At 38.8% G+C, this 17,298-nt stretch overlaps 2 protein-coding genes across 4 annotated transcripts; one reads left to right on the top strand and one right to left on the bottom strand.

Annotated features, from left to right (window-relative positions):
- Nucleotides 1-3,936: 3,936 nt before the first annotated feature.
- LOC136717879 (procathepsin L-like) lies at nucleotides 3,937-7,686 on the bottom strand. 2 transcript variants are annotated; one of them, XM_066695432.1, is made up of 8 exons: nucleotides 7,614-7,686; nucleotides 7,049-7,181; nucleotides 6,295-6,417; nucleotides 6,017-6,181; nucleotides 5,661-5,885; nucleotides 5,408-5,573; nucleotides 5,003-5,108; nucleotides 3,937-4,145 (listed from the first exon to the last, which is right to left on the bottom strand). In XM_066695432.1, exons 2-8 carry the CDS (start codon nucleotides 7,169-7,171, stop codon nucleotides 4,046-4,048), a joined length of 1,008 nt encoding a protein of 335 aa, XP_066551529.1. In that variant the 5' UTR covers nucleotides 7,172-7,181; nucleotides 7,614-7,686; the 3' UTR covers nucleotides 3,937-4,045. The 2 variants fall into 2 exon arrangements, with proteins under 2 accessions (XP_066551529.1, XP_066551530.1); XM_066695433.1 differs by having other exon boundaries at nucleotides 7,049-7,178; nucleotides 7,614-7,680.
- Nucleotides 7,687-13,113: 5,427 nt separating this feature from the next.
- LOC136717912 (procathepsin L-like) lies at nucleotides 13,114-16,863 on the top strand. 2 transcript variants are annotated; one of them, XM_066695485.1, is made up of 8 exons: nucleotides 13,114-13,186; nucleotides 13,619-13,751; nucleotides 14,383-14,505; nucleotides 14,619-14,783; nucleotides 14,915-15,139; nucleotides 15,227-15,392; nucleotides 15,692-15,797; nucleotides 16,655-16,863. In XM_066695485.1, exons 2-8 carry the CDS (start codon nucleotides 13,629-13,631, stop codon nucleotides 16,752-16,754), a joined length of 1,008 nt encoding a protein of 335 aa, XP_066551582.1. In that variant the 5' UTR covers nucleotides 13,114-13,186; nucleotides 13,619-13,628; the 3' UTR covers nucleotides 16,755-16,863. The 2 variants fall into 2 exon arrangements, with proteins under 2 accessions (XP_066551582.1, XP_066551583.1); XM_066695486.1 differs by having other exon boundaries at nucleotides 13,120-13,186; nucleotides 13,622-13,751.
- The last annotated feature ends 435 nt before the right edge of the window (nucleotides 16,864-17,298 follow it).

The raw sequence follows: 17,298 nt of genomic DNA, 5'->3' as shown, positions 1-17,298 counted from the left end.
TCAGGTTCACTTCCAAGTAAAACCATGTGGCATGCAAAATACATACATCGTAGCAAAAACAAAATACACCCCCACATGCATATTCAAAATAATTCTCATAACATTTTTCATTAACGTTTGCAATATATTTGAAAGGCAGCAGTTGAAAACCATATATAAAAATAACCAAAAGTAGCAAGGTCCTTACCAGTTTCATACAGTTCAAAAATGGGATGAGTTTATAGCTGCAGCAAGCTTGTTCTCCAGATTGACAGACTGTCCCATTTTTATGGAATCCTTAATTTATTTCTGTCACAGACAATTGAACATTTCACCTGGGAGGCTTCATGAATTTTATCATCTCTGTAATCTTATACAGTGAGGGAAAAAAGTATTTTGTACGTTTGCCCACTGTCTCTCACTGTTAAAATACACCTACCATTAAAATTATAGACTGATCATTTCTTTGTCAGTGGGCAAACATACAAAATCAGCAGGGGATCAAATACTTTTTTCCCTCACTGTATATATATATATATATATATATATATATATATATATATATATATATATATATATATATATATATATATATATATTATATATATATATATATATATATATATATATATAATATATATATATATATATATATATATATATATATATATATATATATATATATATATATATATATATATATATATATATATATATATATATATATATATATATATATATATATATATATATATATATATATATATATATATATATATATATATATATATATATTATATATATATATATATATATATATATATATATATTATATATATATATATATATATATATATATATATATATATATATATATATATATATATATATATATATATATATATATATAAATATATATATATATATATATATATATATATATATATATATATATATATATATATATATATATATATATATATATATATATATATATATATATATATATATATATATATATATATACACTCACCTAAAGGATTATTAGGAACACCTGTTCAATTTCTCTTAATGCAATTATCTAACCAACCAATCACATGGCAGTTGCTTCAATGCATTTAGGGGTGTGGTCCTGGTCAAGACAATCTCCTGAACTCCAAACTGAATGTCTGAATGGGAAAGAAAGGTGATTTAAGCCATTTTGAGCGTGGCATGGTTGTTGGTGCCAAAAGGTGCCGGTCTGAGTATTTCACAATCTGCTCAGTTACTGGGATTTTCACGCACAACCATTTCTAGGGTTTACAAAGAATGCTGTGAAAAGGGAAAAACATCCAGTATGCGGCAGTCCTGTGGGCGAAAATGCCTTGTTGATGCTAGAGGTCAGAGGAGAATGGGCCGACTGATTCAAGCTGATAGAAGAGCAACTTTGACTGAAATAACCACTCGTTACAACCAAGGTATGCAGCAAAGCATTTGTGAAGCCACAACACATACAACCTTGAGGCGGATGGGCTACAACAGCAGAAGACCCCACCGGGCACCACTCATCTCCACTACAAATAGGAAAAAGAGGCTACAATTTGCACAAGCTCACCAAAATTGGACAGTTGAAGACTGGAAAAATGTTGCCTGGTCTGATGAGTCTCGATTTCTGTTGAGACATTCAGATGGTAGAGTCAGAATTTGGCGTAAACAGAATGAGAACATGGATCCATCATGCCTTGTTACCACTGTGCAGGCTGGTGGTGGTGGTGTAATGGTGTGGGGGATGTTTTCTTGGCACACTTTAGGCCCCTTAGTGCCAATTGGGCATCGTTTAAATGCCACGGCCTACCTGAGCATTGTTTCTGATCATATCCATCCCTTTATGACCACCATGTACCCATCCTCTGATGGCTACTTCCAGCAGGATAATGCACCATGTCACAAAGGTCGAATCATTTCAAATTGGTTTCTTGAACATGACAATGAGTTCACTGTACTAAACTGGCCCCCACTGGTCACCAGATCTCAACCCAATAGAGCATCTTTGGGATGTGGTGGAACAGGAGCTTCGTGCCCTGGATGTGCATCCCACAAATCTCCATCAACTGCAAGATGCTATCCTATCAATATGGGCCAACATTTCTAAAGAATGCTTTCAGCACCTTGTTGAATCAATGCCACGTAGAATTAAGGCAGTTCTGAAGGCGAAAGGGGGTCAAACACAGTATTAGTATGGTGTTCCTAATAATCCTTTAGGTGAGTGTATATATATATATATATATATATACAGTGAGGGAAAAAAGTATTTGATCCCCTGCTGATTTTGTATGTTTGCCCACTGACAAAGAAATGATCAGTCTATAATTTTAATGGTAGGTGTATTTTAACAGTGAGAGACAGTGGGCAAACGTACAAAATACTTTTTTCCCTCACTGTATAAGATTACAGAGATGATAAAATTCATGAAGCCTCCCAGGTGAAATGTTCAATTGTCTGTGACAGAAATAAATTAAGGATTCCATAAAAATGGGACAGTCTGTCAATCTGGAGAACAAGCTGCTGCAGCTATAAACTCATCCCATTTTTGAACTGTATGAAACTGGTAAGGACCTTGCTACTTTTGGTTATTTTTATATATGGTTTTCAACTGCTGCCTTTCAAATATATTGCAAACGTTAATGAAAAATGTTATGAGAATTATTTTGAATATGCATGTGGGTGTATTTTGTTTTTGCTACGATGTATGTATTTTGCATGCCACATGGTTTTACTTGAAGTGAACCTGAAATTGTATATAACAAATCTAGGGCACTGCTTTGGTTTATTGTAAATTAATTGCAAAGGATGGGTATTTAAAAAAACTTCTGCAGTATTTTATTTTCTTCAGTACATGTTTCCCACGCAGAATCTAATTTGTAATTGTGGGCCTCAGTGTATGCGTATTTTACATTGCCATTTCTTTTTTTTCCTCTAAGAAAAACCTGAAATGCTGTGATTTTATTTTATTTCAGATGAATGCTGAAACATGCAAGATGGCTGAAATTATTTCTGCTTTTTATTTTTGTACTTATCTAGGTACAATGTTTAATATTTTTTAAGGAATATGTACAAGTGATTCATCCCTTTTGTTTTAAACTCACCCCATTTCTGAACTGTAGGAAACTGATGAATGCTGATACATGCAAGATGGCTGAAATTCTTTTTTATTTTTGTACTTAAACAGCATAAACCGTCACAGCAGAATCACTTCGTGGGCGTGCTTTTTAGACAACCCAACCCTATAAACTGTACAGGAGTTGTGGGACCAGCCAACCAGACAACGCCTGTTACATGTACAAGCATAAGGCAATGTGTATTACTAAGAGTGTGAATCACTGCATCACCTTGTATTTCAGTAAAGTGCAACATTGCGTTCACTTCAGAACCACATATTACAAGGTATTTGTCACGTACCATGGGCACAGGAACAGGGGAACCCAGCTGCGGTGCTGCTGGGATGGTCAAGACAGGCGGGGGTTGGATACTGGTCCACTATCTCAGCATCTCATACAGAAAGTACATGTTTCATTGTTAGAATGGAAGTACAGGCCTACTGCGTGACCATTCATAGGTGTTTTTTCTTATGCAGCATTCTCAAGCCCCATGGGTTATGATCCTCCACTATAAGACACCAAAGTGCTGACCTGGACTTTCTATGCATTGACCTGGTGTTACGATCATAGTTAGATCACTGCTCACGGGACAGGGTGGCGCAAATCATCCAAAATGTCAAAAATTATTCATAATGTGGAATAACTCTTCATCACTGTGTTATATTGGTCACAGAATGATTAATTTGTTATAATGCAAAATGGACTTGGAGGTCTACTGCTGTCAGTCATATCCACTAAAAGGCTACAGAAATGAAAAGAGTAGTTTTGCAAATAAAGCATTGACAGGACCCAGTTTAGGAAATGATACAGAAGACACCTGGGCTTTCTTCAGTGCAATGTGATTATTTATTAATTGGAATAATACATTGATGGACATTGAAGGAAGGAGAAGGCAAAGCCCCCATTATACTCCATGCCACAGAATGTGGTCACACCAATGGGATGACTCCGTTCTGGCTAACACCACATTCGTCGCCTTTGTCCTTGGCCAGACGAAGGTAGCCGTTTTCTCCCCAGCTGGTGCCCCAGCTGGAAAAGAGCAGAACAATGTTACTGTGGGGCAGCACTGACAATGACAATTTTAACCTGACTTGTCTTGCCCCTTCACCACCACAAAACAACTATTTCTAGCTCATCAACAAAACTAGGACCAGAGGACAAGTCAATTAAATTGAAGTGGCAGTCTAAAATTAGAAACACAGATCTTAAAAAAGCAGCTTGATTATGGTTTCAAATAAATACGAATAATGCATGATTTCTCAAGTGTCCCAAGCTTTGCAAGCCTAAATGAATTTCATATATGTTTCTTGGTATCTCACACGCACAGTGCATCTAATTTTCGCAAGCAATTCCTGCCATGGCATTGAAATGTCATTGACCAAGTGTAAATGCCAAGACAGCAAATCTTACTTAGGCTACAGTATGTTTTTAACTTTTTCTGTCTCCATGTTCTCACATATACCCAGGGATCAAGTTGCCTCAGAAATCGATTTGAATATGTCTTGGCTTGCATATGTTTTACTTTTCAATGAAGTACTCCAAATCCCACCACATTTAATTTGTTATTTAAAACAATGTTATCATTTAGACCATCTAATTACTGATTAATTGAAGTTTGCCCAAGGTCTTGCACTTGTTTTTGCTCCAAGGATTACCTTGAGAATACCTGTCATTCTGGAATCCCACTTTAAGAGACATACGGACTGAAGTAGCAAGTTGAGTTTACATACAGCCTCTCAAGACGGAATTATCACAAGGGGTGGAGGAGGACAGAGATTTTTCTCAGTGTCTACTCCTGTCAATTACAAGATATTATCATTGTCACTGCTCTACGCAGCCAATGCCTTAAAGGAAATACAGTAATTTTAAAGTAAATGATAGCTCACCTGTTCTTGATGATCCAGTAATTGTCAGTTCCTGCAGTACCAAATCCAACCAAGACCACGGCATGATTCTTTTTCCAATTGGTACACTTGGGGTCATAGAAGACTCCTGCAAGAGAATCAAGGCGAGAACTGCAGTGCTGGAGAGGAGTTTAGGTTAAATAAAAGTTTATGAATCCGAGTGTTCATTCTCTTTAGGTTGCTCACAATAATGTCTCACATGGAGACTGAATGCAGGTTTATCCTCACAGAGATGGCCCAGCTACTGGGATACACAACAGCATGGGTCTTGGCATAGAACCTCGAGACCTCCCAGAAATGTCAAAGTATTAACCACACTCTGCCTCCCAGATTCCCCACGTCCACTCTTCCATTGGTGTAGAGATCCAGACTGAAAAGGCAGCTCACCATTCTGGTAGAACTGGAAATTGCGGGTTGTGGCATCAATGGTGATTGCGACAGGCCCAATGGTGACCAGAGCATCTTCCAGAGCCTGTTCATTGCCAGTGGGGAGGGACATCCAGTCCTTCACTGTGGCAACAAACTTGCTCTTGTCAGCAGTACAGTTTTGTTTCTGCAAGTGGAGAAAGAGAGGAGGAGAACAGTGAATTGTGTCATGTGTGAGCAGCCTCAGTACACCTGTGACACCCCGATCCCTCACCGTCATAGTGTAGGGGTAGGTGGCCTCAGCCTGGATCCCTCCATTGGTTTTAATGTATTGATAAGCCAAGAAAGGTAATCCTCCATAGCAGCCCCTATTTCCAGAGTTCCCGGAGCAGTCCACCAGTTGCTGTTTGCTTAAAGGGATCAGTTGGTTTGTCTTCTTCATCCACTGAGCTTCCAGAGCTCCTGCAGCACTGAAGGCCCAGCAGCACCCACATGAGCCCTGGGAGGGAAAGAGATGAAAACACAAGTGATGAGTTGGGCATGAGTCAAGGGACTTTAAGCCTCTTCTTATTGTACTTAAGGCAGCCATTGCTACGGTTTGAAGGAGGAAAACAACCTGGTAGGACCTACCTGATTCTCAACTGGAGTAACATAGCCCAAGGTCCTGTAATCAATACTTGTAATGGTAAGATTGCTAGCCGCCTTGCGGAGCTCTTCAGCCGTCAGCTGATTTTTGCTTCTCGTGTTTGCCCTGGACATGGTGACCTGAGTCAGGTTCAGAAACTCTTCTGGGGTCTGAGGGACAGGAGAGAAAAAAGAGTGAGCCAGAGACAGACTCACAAGCTCAGCAGGGAGAAGTACCAACATTGTCAGATATGCAAGAGATCAATGATAAAGAAGGTGCTCACCAGGTCTCCAAATTGGTTCATGCCCATTACATATGTCTCCTTGCGCTCTTTGAATCTCTGATTGTGCTCCTCAATGGCTCTGTAGTTTGCTTCCCAGATTTCTCTTCTCTTCACATCCCCAACCTGAAACAAAGCAACCTCTTCAGAAGGAACTCATAGGGAATACATTCCCAAAATCCTGCTTCAGCTCCCCCTACTGACTGCAGAGAGACACCTGCCAGTGTCTCCATCTCTACTCCAAGCAGGAACTGCCATCAGAGCAGGGGAGTTACCTTCAGTGCAATTAAAGTCCTGTGCACTAAATTTGAATTAAATGTAAAGTGAATTATGGAGTGCTGTATTTTACACTCAATCAATGGAGAGCCAGCTTGATGTTTGGGCTTGTAATGTCCAATACCCACGGACTAAAGTAAATTCACTTTGCTTCTGTCATACAGTATGACAATCAGATAAGTTACACATATCAGTCTTGACAAAAATATTTTCTTTAAGAGTTACAGTGTAACATCTGAACACCAGGGGAACACCACATCCTACAAGTACTGTACAGGTGAGAACATTTACATAGTATACTGAGGGCTCTGCTTAGACACATGAAACGTCTGCACAAGTTGCAATAGAAAATCTAATTAAAAGCACATAGTTTCATGACACACATTTGAAATTATAGTATGAAGGTTGACACTATTCCAGTCTAAAGTAAAGTCATCACTATCAATGACAATTCTCCACACTGTCTGCCTCTCTCACTCACCCTTGTCTCGGGTTTCTGGAATTTTATTCTCCAGTTCTCCCACTCAGAGTCCAGCTGAGGGTCCAGGCAGGTGACCATATTGATGTAGAGAGCCACAGAGGCCAAGACATAAACAGCTTTCATGTTCTACCTGCTGTGGAGGAACAGAGAGACACAGACACATGCTGTCTTAGATGAATCCATCTGATATTGCTCAGATATTTCATTTGGGGAACTTTTGACTGCATAGATGAATATTTATTGATGGCATGTGAGACACACAATCTGATTTTGCTCACACTTAAGCAAGACAGGGACCCAATGAGTTTCCTCACTATTAAGATCATTTAAAACATGAGATGAATACAGATCCAGCCTTTAGCAAATGCTTGAAAAAATCTCACAGCATTATCCAGGGTATTACAGTGGACCCTGCATATGTGACTTGTACCCACAATCCTACACAGCCCAAACACAAGGTAACCATACTAGTATAATTAAAGAATGTGTTAGCATTAATTTGCACTGCAACAGAAATGTGTTTCTGAAATTGAAGATCAAGTAGAACAGTGCATGGGTCTCTCACCTGTGTGTAGTCACAGTATGTGCAGTGTCTTCTCTTCAAGTGAGTGTCTTGCTAGTTCAGAGGTATCTCTGCTGCTGGATGCTGACACTTTCTAGGGTTGGACTTTTATACAGTTTTGGAGAAGCCCAGTTAAGTCACACATTCATCCAAAACAAACATTTTAGTCAAGGAGACAATTACTTGACTTAGTGACAATCTCAGGATGGGTGTAGATAGTTTTAGGGGCTTGATTAATTTTTAAAAGCAAACTCATCACAAACTGAATGGTCTTATGACCATCCAGAATCAATTATTCTTGAATTAAGTATTGTATGTTTTCTTGGGATGAACCACTAATGGGTTAACATTAAAGTCTATAGAATGTGCACATTTGTAATATAGGCTGAGAATCAGAGAGAGGTTATTATCCATCGGTGAATTAAATTAATCTGTGAGGGAACTAAGCAGAGCAGAGCAAGAGAAATACATAACTGAAATTGAAAAGAAGCAACAGGAATGGTAGTTCAAGCTTTGCTGTCACAGATGGAGAACACTTTTATCAATTTGATATTGTTCTGGATTTCGAGGAAGGTCAAACAAAATGACTCAGGACTGAACCTAGAATTATTTCTTAGTTACCGTTTTCTTTGCATTAGTGATTTATTATGATCAACTTTTCAAATTGATGCTTTGAAATTATTTCTGACACTCTGGTTTGGTAAAACTTTGATGCAATTTGGATTTAGACTGCTGTGCTTGGACTTTACATTTCAACTGTCTTTGTAAAAATATACATTCACACAGCTGTGTTCAATTTCATCCATACAAATCCTACTTGTGTTATAATTATCATAGGTATTTATTTAAATGGACCTTTAATTTAATCCTTATGTCCCTGTATTTTAATTGTTTGGGTGATTCATTTAATATTCTTTGTCTGTATTTTTGACGTTACAGCAGGAAAAACATGGAAGGACAGGAATGAGATGACCACTTTCCAGGGGAAATCTATAAGATTCACATGATAGTAGAATACCTCATCAGTGGAGTTTTGTGACTTCAGCTTGCTTATGCAACACTAACTTCCTGTTTAGTTTTGAGTTTCTTTTTATACGTTTACTCTTTTTCTTAAACAGTTACACAGAGATGTAACATACACAGAAACCCACACGTCTTTTAGGCCAGATACAATATGACATGCATCAATTCATCATTTTTGGATGAGGAATATGCCACTCCTCCATTCATAGTGACTCTTAATACCATACTTAGCCATATAAAGAGTTTACTGTGCTGTCTTAACAGCTTTAGTTTGCAAACAATTACTTCTGGTAAGGCCATTACCAGGCAGAAGAGCCATATTTGTAACAAATCTCAAAGATCAAACCCTCCCTTTAAAAACACATTGTGGACAATTTGGATTTACTTAATACTGCTGTACTGGTCTGTGTATTACTTGAACAAACAGCCCACCTGTCTGATTTTGCCTGGATTAGCAATCATAAACTGATTTGGCTTCAATCATTGATTGAAAACAACAGAACTTAACTTTTAGTTTTAATAATCAGAATAATGTATATCTTACTATGAGTTTGAAATCAAGATGTTCCCAGATATCTGTTTCTAAACCTGAACACTTGCTTATTTTGTTGTGTAGGAAATGATTGTGCTGGCATATGTTTCAAATGCTTGTGAGTTTATGTACCTTTAAGGAGAATATAAATACAGTGTGCTTATGAACTCAAAATTAGGCACCAGTCTATTTCATCCCATACCAATGATCATTCCTTAGTGCTGATATTAGTGTAGGTCAGCTGTAACTGCATTGGCTACTGTTCTCTGATGCATTTGGAGGAGATGTGGAGCCACCCAGTGAGGACATTTTGCAATTAATAGGGTGGTTTATGTTTTGGTGAAGCAAGAAAAGTGGAGACAATTGACTTCAGACAAAATATGTATCTTTAAAAATAAAATATGATTTTATTATAGATACGCACATGCTGGAGATAAGTCTATATAAATAAAAACAACTGTGAAATTCTTATTAATCTCTTATTCATCTCAATAATTTACATAATTAGTTGTTTCCAGCATTGTCTTTTAGACACATGTTCTGCTGAAATGTAGGTCAAGCTGAAGATGAATCTGCTTCAATCTAGTGGGAAAGGTGTTTGTAGTTTTAGGAGTCCTAATCTAGAACTCTAACAGAACAATGACTTGGGAAAATGTCAAGGATCCCACTAAGTTTTATTTCAGTGGTGAAGTATGTGGTACAAACTTTGCTGTGTTACAGATAGATGATTAAGGTTGGGTTGGAAAGGGAAGATTAACATTGTTAGTTCTTGTGACACAAGCTGAGGAGCCCAGGACAAAAGTGTGAAGTGATCCACCATTTCAGCGTCTCAAACAGAAGTTACATGTTTCATTGCTAGCATGGTAGTGCAGGCCTCATGTAGCAATATACACTTATATCCATCATATTTACATGAAATCTAGCATACATATCCTTGACACGTGTGTTCTGACCTCACTCAAAACACTATGCTCGAGTCACAGATGAAATGCCCCTCTCGGGTTTACATGGTCTTAGTTTTTTTAAATAGAGATGAGCTGCCGTTTACCTGTAGCCATGCAAAGGGCAAAGGAGCGTCTTATGCATCACGCCTTGTTGTTTAATACTTTGTTTTAATGATCTTACCAAGTGTTTTTTCACGTCACTGACGGAGCTATCGTCGTGAATAGACATGTTTGATAAAGTTAGGATTACAACACGATGTACATGAACCTACAATAATATAGAGAGCATAATGATAAGAAACAAAATAGGAACAGGAAACAAAAGCGTAACACATTGCAATTAACCATGAAACGCCCATCAGCACTTTAACTTGAAACCCACAATAAATGGACCAGTTAGATACTAAAATAAGTGGCTCAGCAGATACAATCTCGGCAGCACAGGCTATTCATAGGGACTTAGATAATATTCAGTTGTTAGCGGACACCTGGCCGATGAAATTCAAGTGCAAGGTATTGCATGCAGTTAACAAAAATGTCCACTATAATAACATTATGGGAGGAATAGAATTAGATGAAGTAACCCATGAGAAAGACATAGGAGTCTACATGGACTCCTCACTTTCTCCATCCAAACAATGTGGGGAAGCAATACAAATGGCAAACAAAATGCTAGGGTATATTGTCAAAAGTGTAGAATTTGAAACAAGGGCAGTAATGTTCAGACTGTCCAATGCACTAGTTAGAGCTCATCTGGAATACTGTGTACAGTTCTGGGCTCCACACTTCAAGAAAGATATCGCTGCTCTAGAGGCAGTTCAGAGGAGAGCAACCAGACTTATTCCAGATCTGAAGGGAATGTCCTACAGAGAGACTGAGGGACCTGAGCTGAACCTTTTCATCCTGGAACAGAGGAGACTTGATTCAAGTCTTCAAAATAATGAAAGGCTTGACCACATCAAACCAGAGGAGCTTTTCCAGATCAGCAGGGACACACACACCCAGGGACACAAATGGAAATTGGGCTTCAAGGCATTCAAAACGGAAAACAGGAGACACTTCTTCACACAGAGAGTTGTTTACAATCTGGAACAAACTCCCCAGCGATGTTGCTGAAGCTGAAAATTTGGGAACATTTAAAAAGACTAGATAGGATGCTTGGATCACTCCACTTTTCTTGCTTCACCAAAACATAAACCACCCTATTCATTGCAAAATGTCCTCACTGGGTGGCTCCACATCTCCTCCAAATGCATCAGAGAACAGTAGCCAATGCAGTTACAGCTGACCTACACTAATATCAGGACTAAGGAATGATCATTGGTATGGGATGAAATAGACTGGTGCCTAATTTTGAGTTCATAAGCACACTGTATTTATATTCTCCTTAAAGGTACATAAACTCACAAGCATTTGAAACATATGCCAGCACAATCATTTCCTACACAACAAAATAAGCAAGTGTTCAGGTTTAGAAACAGATATCTGGGAACATCTTGATTTCAAACTCATAGTAAGATATACATTATTCTGATTATTAAAACTAAAAGTTAAGTTCTGTTGTTTTCAATCAAGGATTGAAGCCAAATCAGTTTATGATTGCTAATCCAGGCAAAATCAGACAGGTGGGCTGTTTGTTCAAGTAATACACAGACCAGTACAGCAGTATTAAGTAAATCCAAATTGTCCACAATGTGTTTTTAAAGGGAGGGTTTGATCTTTGAGATTTGTTACAAATATGGCTCTTCTGCCTGGTAATGGCCTTACCAGAAGTAATTGTTTGCAAACTAAAGCTGTTAAGACGGCACAGTAAACTCTTTACATGGCTAAGTATGGTATTAAGAGTCACTATGAATGGAGGAGTGGCATATTCCTCATCCAAAAATGATGAATTGATGCATTTCATATTGTATCTGGCCTAAAAGACTTGTGGGTTTCTGTGTATGTTACATCTCTGTGTAACTGTTTAAGAAAAAGAGTAAACGTATAAAAAGAAACTCAAAACTAAACAGGAAGTTAGTGTTGCATAAGCAAGCTGAAGTCACAAAACTCCACTGATGAGGTATTCTACTATCATGTGAATCTTATAGATTTCCCCTGGAAAGAGGTCATCTCATTCCTGTCCTTCCATGTTTTTCCTGCTGTAACGTCAAAAATACAGACAAAGAATATTAAATGAATCACCCAAACAATTAAAATACAGGGACATAAGGATTAAATTAAAGGTCCATTTAAATAAATACCTATGATAATTATAACACAAGTAGGATTTGTATGGATGAAATTGAACACAGCTGTGTGAATGTATATTTTTACAAAGACAGTTGAAATGTAAAGTCCAAGCACAGCAGTCTAAATCCAAATTGCATCAAAGTTTTACCAAACCAGAGTGTCAGAAATAATTTCAAAGCATCAATTTGAAAAGTTGATCATAATAAATCACTAATGCAAAGAAATCGGTAACTAAGAAATAATTCTAGGTTCAGTCCTGAGTCATTTTGTTTGACCTTCCTCGAAATCCAGAACAATATCAAATTGATAAAAGTGTTCTCCATCTGTGACAGCAAAGCTTGAACTACCATTCCTGTTGCTTCTTTTCAATTTCAGTTATGTATTTCTCTTGCTCTGCTCTGCTTAGTTCCCTCACAGATTAATTTAATTCACCGATGGATAATAACCTCTCTCTGATTCTCAGCCTATATTACAAATGTGCACATTCTATAGACTTTAATGTTAACCCATTAGTGGTTCATCCCAAGAAAACATACAATACTTAATTCAAGAATAATTGATTCTGGATGGTCATAAGACCATTCAGTTTGTGATGAGTTTGCTTTTAAAAATTAATCAAGCCCCTAAAACTATCTACACCCATCCTGAGATTGTCACTAAGTCAAGTAATTGTCTCCTTGACTAAAATGTTTGTTTTGGATGAATGTGTGACTTAACTGGGCTTCTCCAAAACTGTATAAAAGTCCAACCCTAGAAAGTGTCAGCATCCAGCAGCAGAGATACCTCTGAACTAGCAAGACACTCACTTGAAGAGAAGACACTGCACATACTGTGACTACACACAGGTGAGAGACCCATGCACTGTTCTACTTGATCTTCAATTTCAGAAACACATTTCTGTTGCAGTGCAAATTAATGCTAACACATTCTTTAATTATACTAGTATGGTTACCTTGTGTTTGGGCTGTGTAGGATTGTGGGTACAAGTCACATATGCAGGGTCCACTGTAATACCCTGGATAATGCTGTGAGATTTTTTCAAGCATTTGCTAAAGGCTGGATCTGTATTCATCTCATGTTTTAAATGATCTTAATAGTGAGGAAACTCATTGGGTCCCTGTCTTGCTTAAGTGTGAGCAAAATCAGATTGTGTGTCTCACATGCCATCAATAAATATTCATCTATGCAGTCAAAAGTTCCCCAAATGAAATATCTGAGCAATATCAGATGGATTCATCTAAGACAGCATGTGTCTGTGTCTCTCTGTTCCTCCACAGCAGGTAGAACATGAAAGCTGTTTATGTCTTGGCCTCTGTGGCTCTCTACATCAATATGGTCACCTGCCTGGACCCTCAGCTGGACTCTGAGTGGGAGAACTGGAGAATAAAATTCCAGAAACCCGAGACAAGGGTGAGTGAGAGAGGCAGACAGTGTGGAGAATTGTCATTGATAGTGATGACTTTACTTTAGACTGGAATAGTGTCAACCTTCATACTATAATTTCAAATGTGTGTCATGAAACTATGTGCTTTTAATTAGATTTTCTATTGCAACTTGTGCAGACGTTTCATGTGTCTAAGCAGAGCCCTCAGTATACTATGTAAATGTTCTCACCTGTACAGTACTTGTAGGATGTGGTGTTCCCCTGGTGTTCAGATGTTACACTGTAACTCTTAAAGAAAATATTTTTGTCAAGACTGATATGTGTAACTTATCTGATTGTCATACTGTATGACAGAAGCAAAGTGAATTTACTTTAGTCCGTGGGTATTGGACATTACAAGCCCAAACATCAAGCTGGCTCTCCATTGATTGAGTGTAAAATACAGCACTCCATAATTCACTTTACATTTAATTCAAATTTAGTGCACAGGACTTTAATTGCACTGAAGGTAACTCCCCTGCTCTGATGGCAGTTCCTGCTTGGAGTAGAGATGGAGACACTGGCAGGTGTCTCTCTGCAGTCAGTAGGGGGAGCTGAAGCAGGATTTTGGGAATGTATTCCCTATGAGTTCCTTCTGAAGAGGTTGCTTTGTTTCAGGTTGGGGATGTGAAGAGAAGAGAAATCTGGGAAGCAAACTACAGAGCCATTGAGGAGCACAATCAGAGATTCAAAGAGCGCAAGGAGACATATGTAATGGGCATGAACCAATTTGGAGACCTGGTGAGCACCTTCTTTATCCTTGATCTCTTGCATATCTGACAATGTTGGTACTTCTCCCTGCTGAGCTTGTGAGTCTGTCTCTGGCTCACTCTTTTTTCTCTCCTGTCCCTCAGACCCCAGAAGAGTTTCTGAACCTGACTCAGGTCACCATGTCCAGGGCAAACACGAGAAGCAAAAATCAGCTGACGGCTGAAGAGCTCCGCAAGGCGGCTAGCAATCTTACCATTACAAGTATTGATTACAGGACCTTGGGCTATGTTACTCCAGTTGAGAATCAGGTAGGTCCTACCAGGTTGTTTTCCTCCTTCAAACCGTATCAATGGCTGCCTTAAGTACAATAAGATGAGGCTTAAAGTCCCTTGACTCATGCCCAACTCATCACTTGTGTTTTCATCTCTTTCCCTCCCAGGGCTCATGTGGGTGCTGCTGGGCCTTCAGTGCTGCAGGAGCTCTGGAAGCTCAGTGGATGAAGAAGACAAACCAACTGATCCCTTTAAGCAAACAGCAACTGGTGGACTGCTCCGGGAACTCTGGAAATAGGGGCTGCTATGGAGGATTACCTTTCTTGGCTTATCAATACATTAAAACCAATGGAGGGATCCAGGCTGAGGCCACCTACCTCTACACTATGACGGTGAGGGATCGGGGTGTCACAGGTGTACTGAGGCTGCTCACACATGACACAATTCACTGTTCTCCTCCTCTCTTTCTCCACTTGCAGAAACAAAACTGTACTGCTGACAAGAGCAAGTTTGTTGCCACAGTGAAGGACTGGATGTCCCTCCCCACTGGCAATGAACAGGCTCTGGAAGATGCTCTGGTCACCATTGGGCCTGTCGCAATCACCATTGATGCCACAACCCGCAATTTCCAGTTCTACCAGAATGGTGAGCTGCCTTTTCAGTCTGGATCTCTACACCAATGGAAGAGTGGACGTGGGGAATCTGGGAGGCAGAGTGTGGTTAATACTTTGACATTTCTGGGAGGTCTCGAGGTTCTATGCCAAGACCCATGCTGTTGTGTATCCCAGTAGCTGGGCCATCTCTGTGAGGATAAACCTGCATTCAGTCTCCATGTGAGACATTATTGTGAGCAACCTAAAGAGAATGAACACTCGGATTCATAAACTTTTATTTAACCTAAACTCCTCTCCAGCACTGCAGTTCTCGCCTTGATTCTCTTGCAGGAGTCTTCTATGACCCCAAGTGTACCAATTGGAAAAAGAATCATGCCGTGGTCTTGGTTGGATTTGGTACTGCAGGAACTGACAATTACTGGATCATCAAGAACAGGTGAGCTATCATTTACTTTAAAATTACTGTATTTCCTTTAAGGCATTGGCTGCGTAGAGCAGTGACAATGATAATATCTTGTAATTGACAGGAGTAGACACTGAGAAAAATCTCTGTCCTCCTCCACCCCTTGTGATAATTCCGTCTTGAGAGGCTGTATGTAAACTCAACTTGCTACTTCAGTCCGTATGTCTCTTAAAGTGGGATTCCAGAATGACAGGTATTCTCAAGGTAATCCTTGGAGCAAAAACAAGTGCAAGACCTTGGGCAAACTTCAATTAATCAGTAATTAGATGGTCTAAATGATAACATTGTTTTAAATAACAAATTAAATGTGGTGGGATTTGGAGTACTTCATTGAAAAGTAAAACATATGCAAGCCAAGACATATTCAAATCGATTTCTGAGGCAACTTGATCCCTGGGTATATGTGAGAACATGGAGACAGAAAAAGTTAAAAACATACTGTAGCCTAAGTAAGATTTGCTGTCTTGGCATTTACACTTGGTCAATGACATTTCAATGCCATGGCAGGAATTGCTTGCGAAAATTAGATGCACTGTGCGTGTGAGATACCAAGAAACATATATGAAATTCATTTAGGCTTGCAAAGCTTGGGACACTTGAGAAATCATGCATTATTCGTATTTATTTGAAACCATAATCAAGCTGCTTTTTTAAGATCTGTGTTTCTAATTTTAGACTGCCACTTCAATTTAATTGACTTGTCCTCTGGTCCTAGTTTTGTTGATGAGCTAGAAATAGTTGTTTTGTGGTGGTGAAGGGGCAAGACAAGTCAGGTTAAAATTGTCATTGTCAGTGCTGCCCCACAGTAACATTGTTCTGCTCTTTTCCAGCTGGGGCACCAGCTGGGGAGAAAACGGCTACCTTCGTCTGGCCAAGGACAAAGGCGACGAATGTGGTGTTAGCCAGAACGGAGTCATCCCATTGGTGTGACCACATTCTGTGGCATGGAGTATAATGGGGGCTTTGCCTTCTCCTTCCTTCAATGTCCATCAATGTATTATTCCAATTAATAAATAATCACATTGCACTGAAGAAAGCCCAGGTGTCTTCTGTATCATTTCCTAAACTGGGTCCTGTCAATGCTTTATTTGCAAAACTACTCTTTTCATTTCTGTAGCCTTTTAGTGGATATGACTGACAGCAGTAGACCTCCAAGTCCATTTTGCATTATAACAAATTAATCATTCTGTGACCAATATAACACAGTGATGAAGAGTTATTCCACATTATGAATAATTTTTGACATTTTGGATGATTTGCGCCACCCTGTCCCGTGAGCAGTGATCTAACTATGATCGTAACACCAGGTCAATGCATAGAAAGTCCAGGTCAGCACTTTGGTGTCTTATAGTGGAGGATCATAACCCATGGGGCTTGAGAATGCTGCATAAGAAAAAACACCTATGAATGGTCACGCAGTAGGCCTGTACTTCCATTCTAACAATGAAACATGTACTTTCTGTATGAGATGCTG

This window comes from Amia ocellicauda, chromosome 22 (genome assembly GCF_036373705.1).
Source record: "Amia ocellicauda isolate fAmiCal2 chromosome 22, fAmiCal2.hap1, whole genome shotgun sequence".
Classification (NCBI taxonomy): Eukaryota; Metazoa; Chordata; class Actinopteri; order Amiiformes; family Amiidae; genus Amia; species Amia ocellicauda.
The sequence above is the reverse complement of the archived record's forward strand: the minus strand, read 5'-3'. Positions and strand labels throughout refer to the sequence as shown.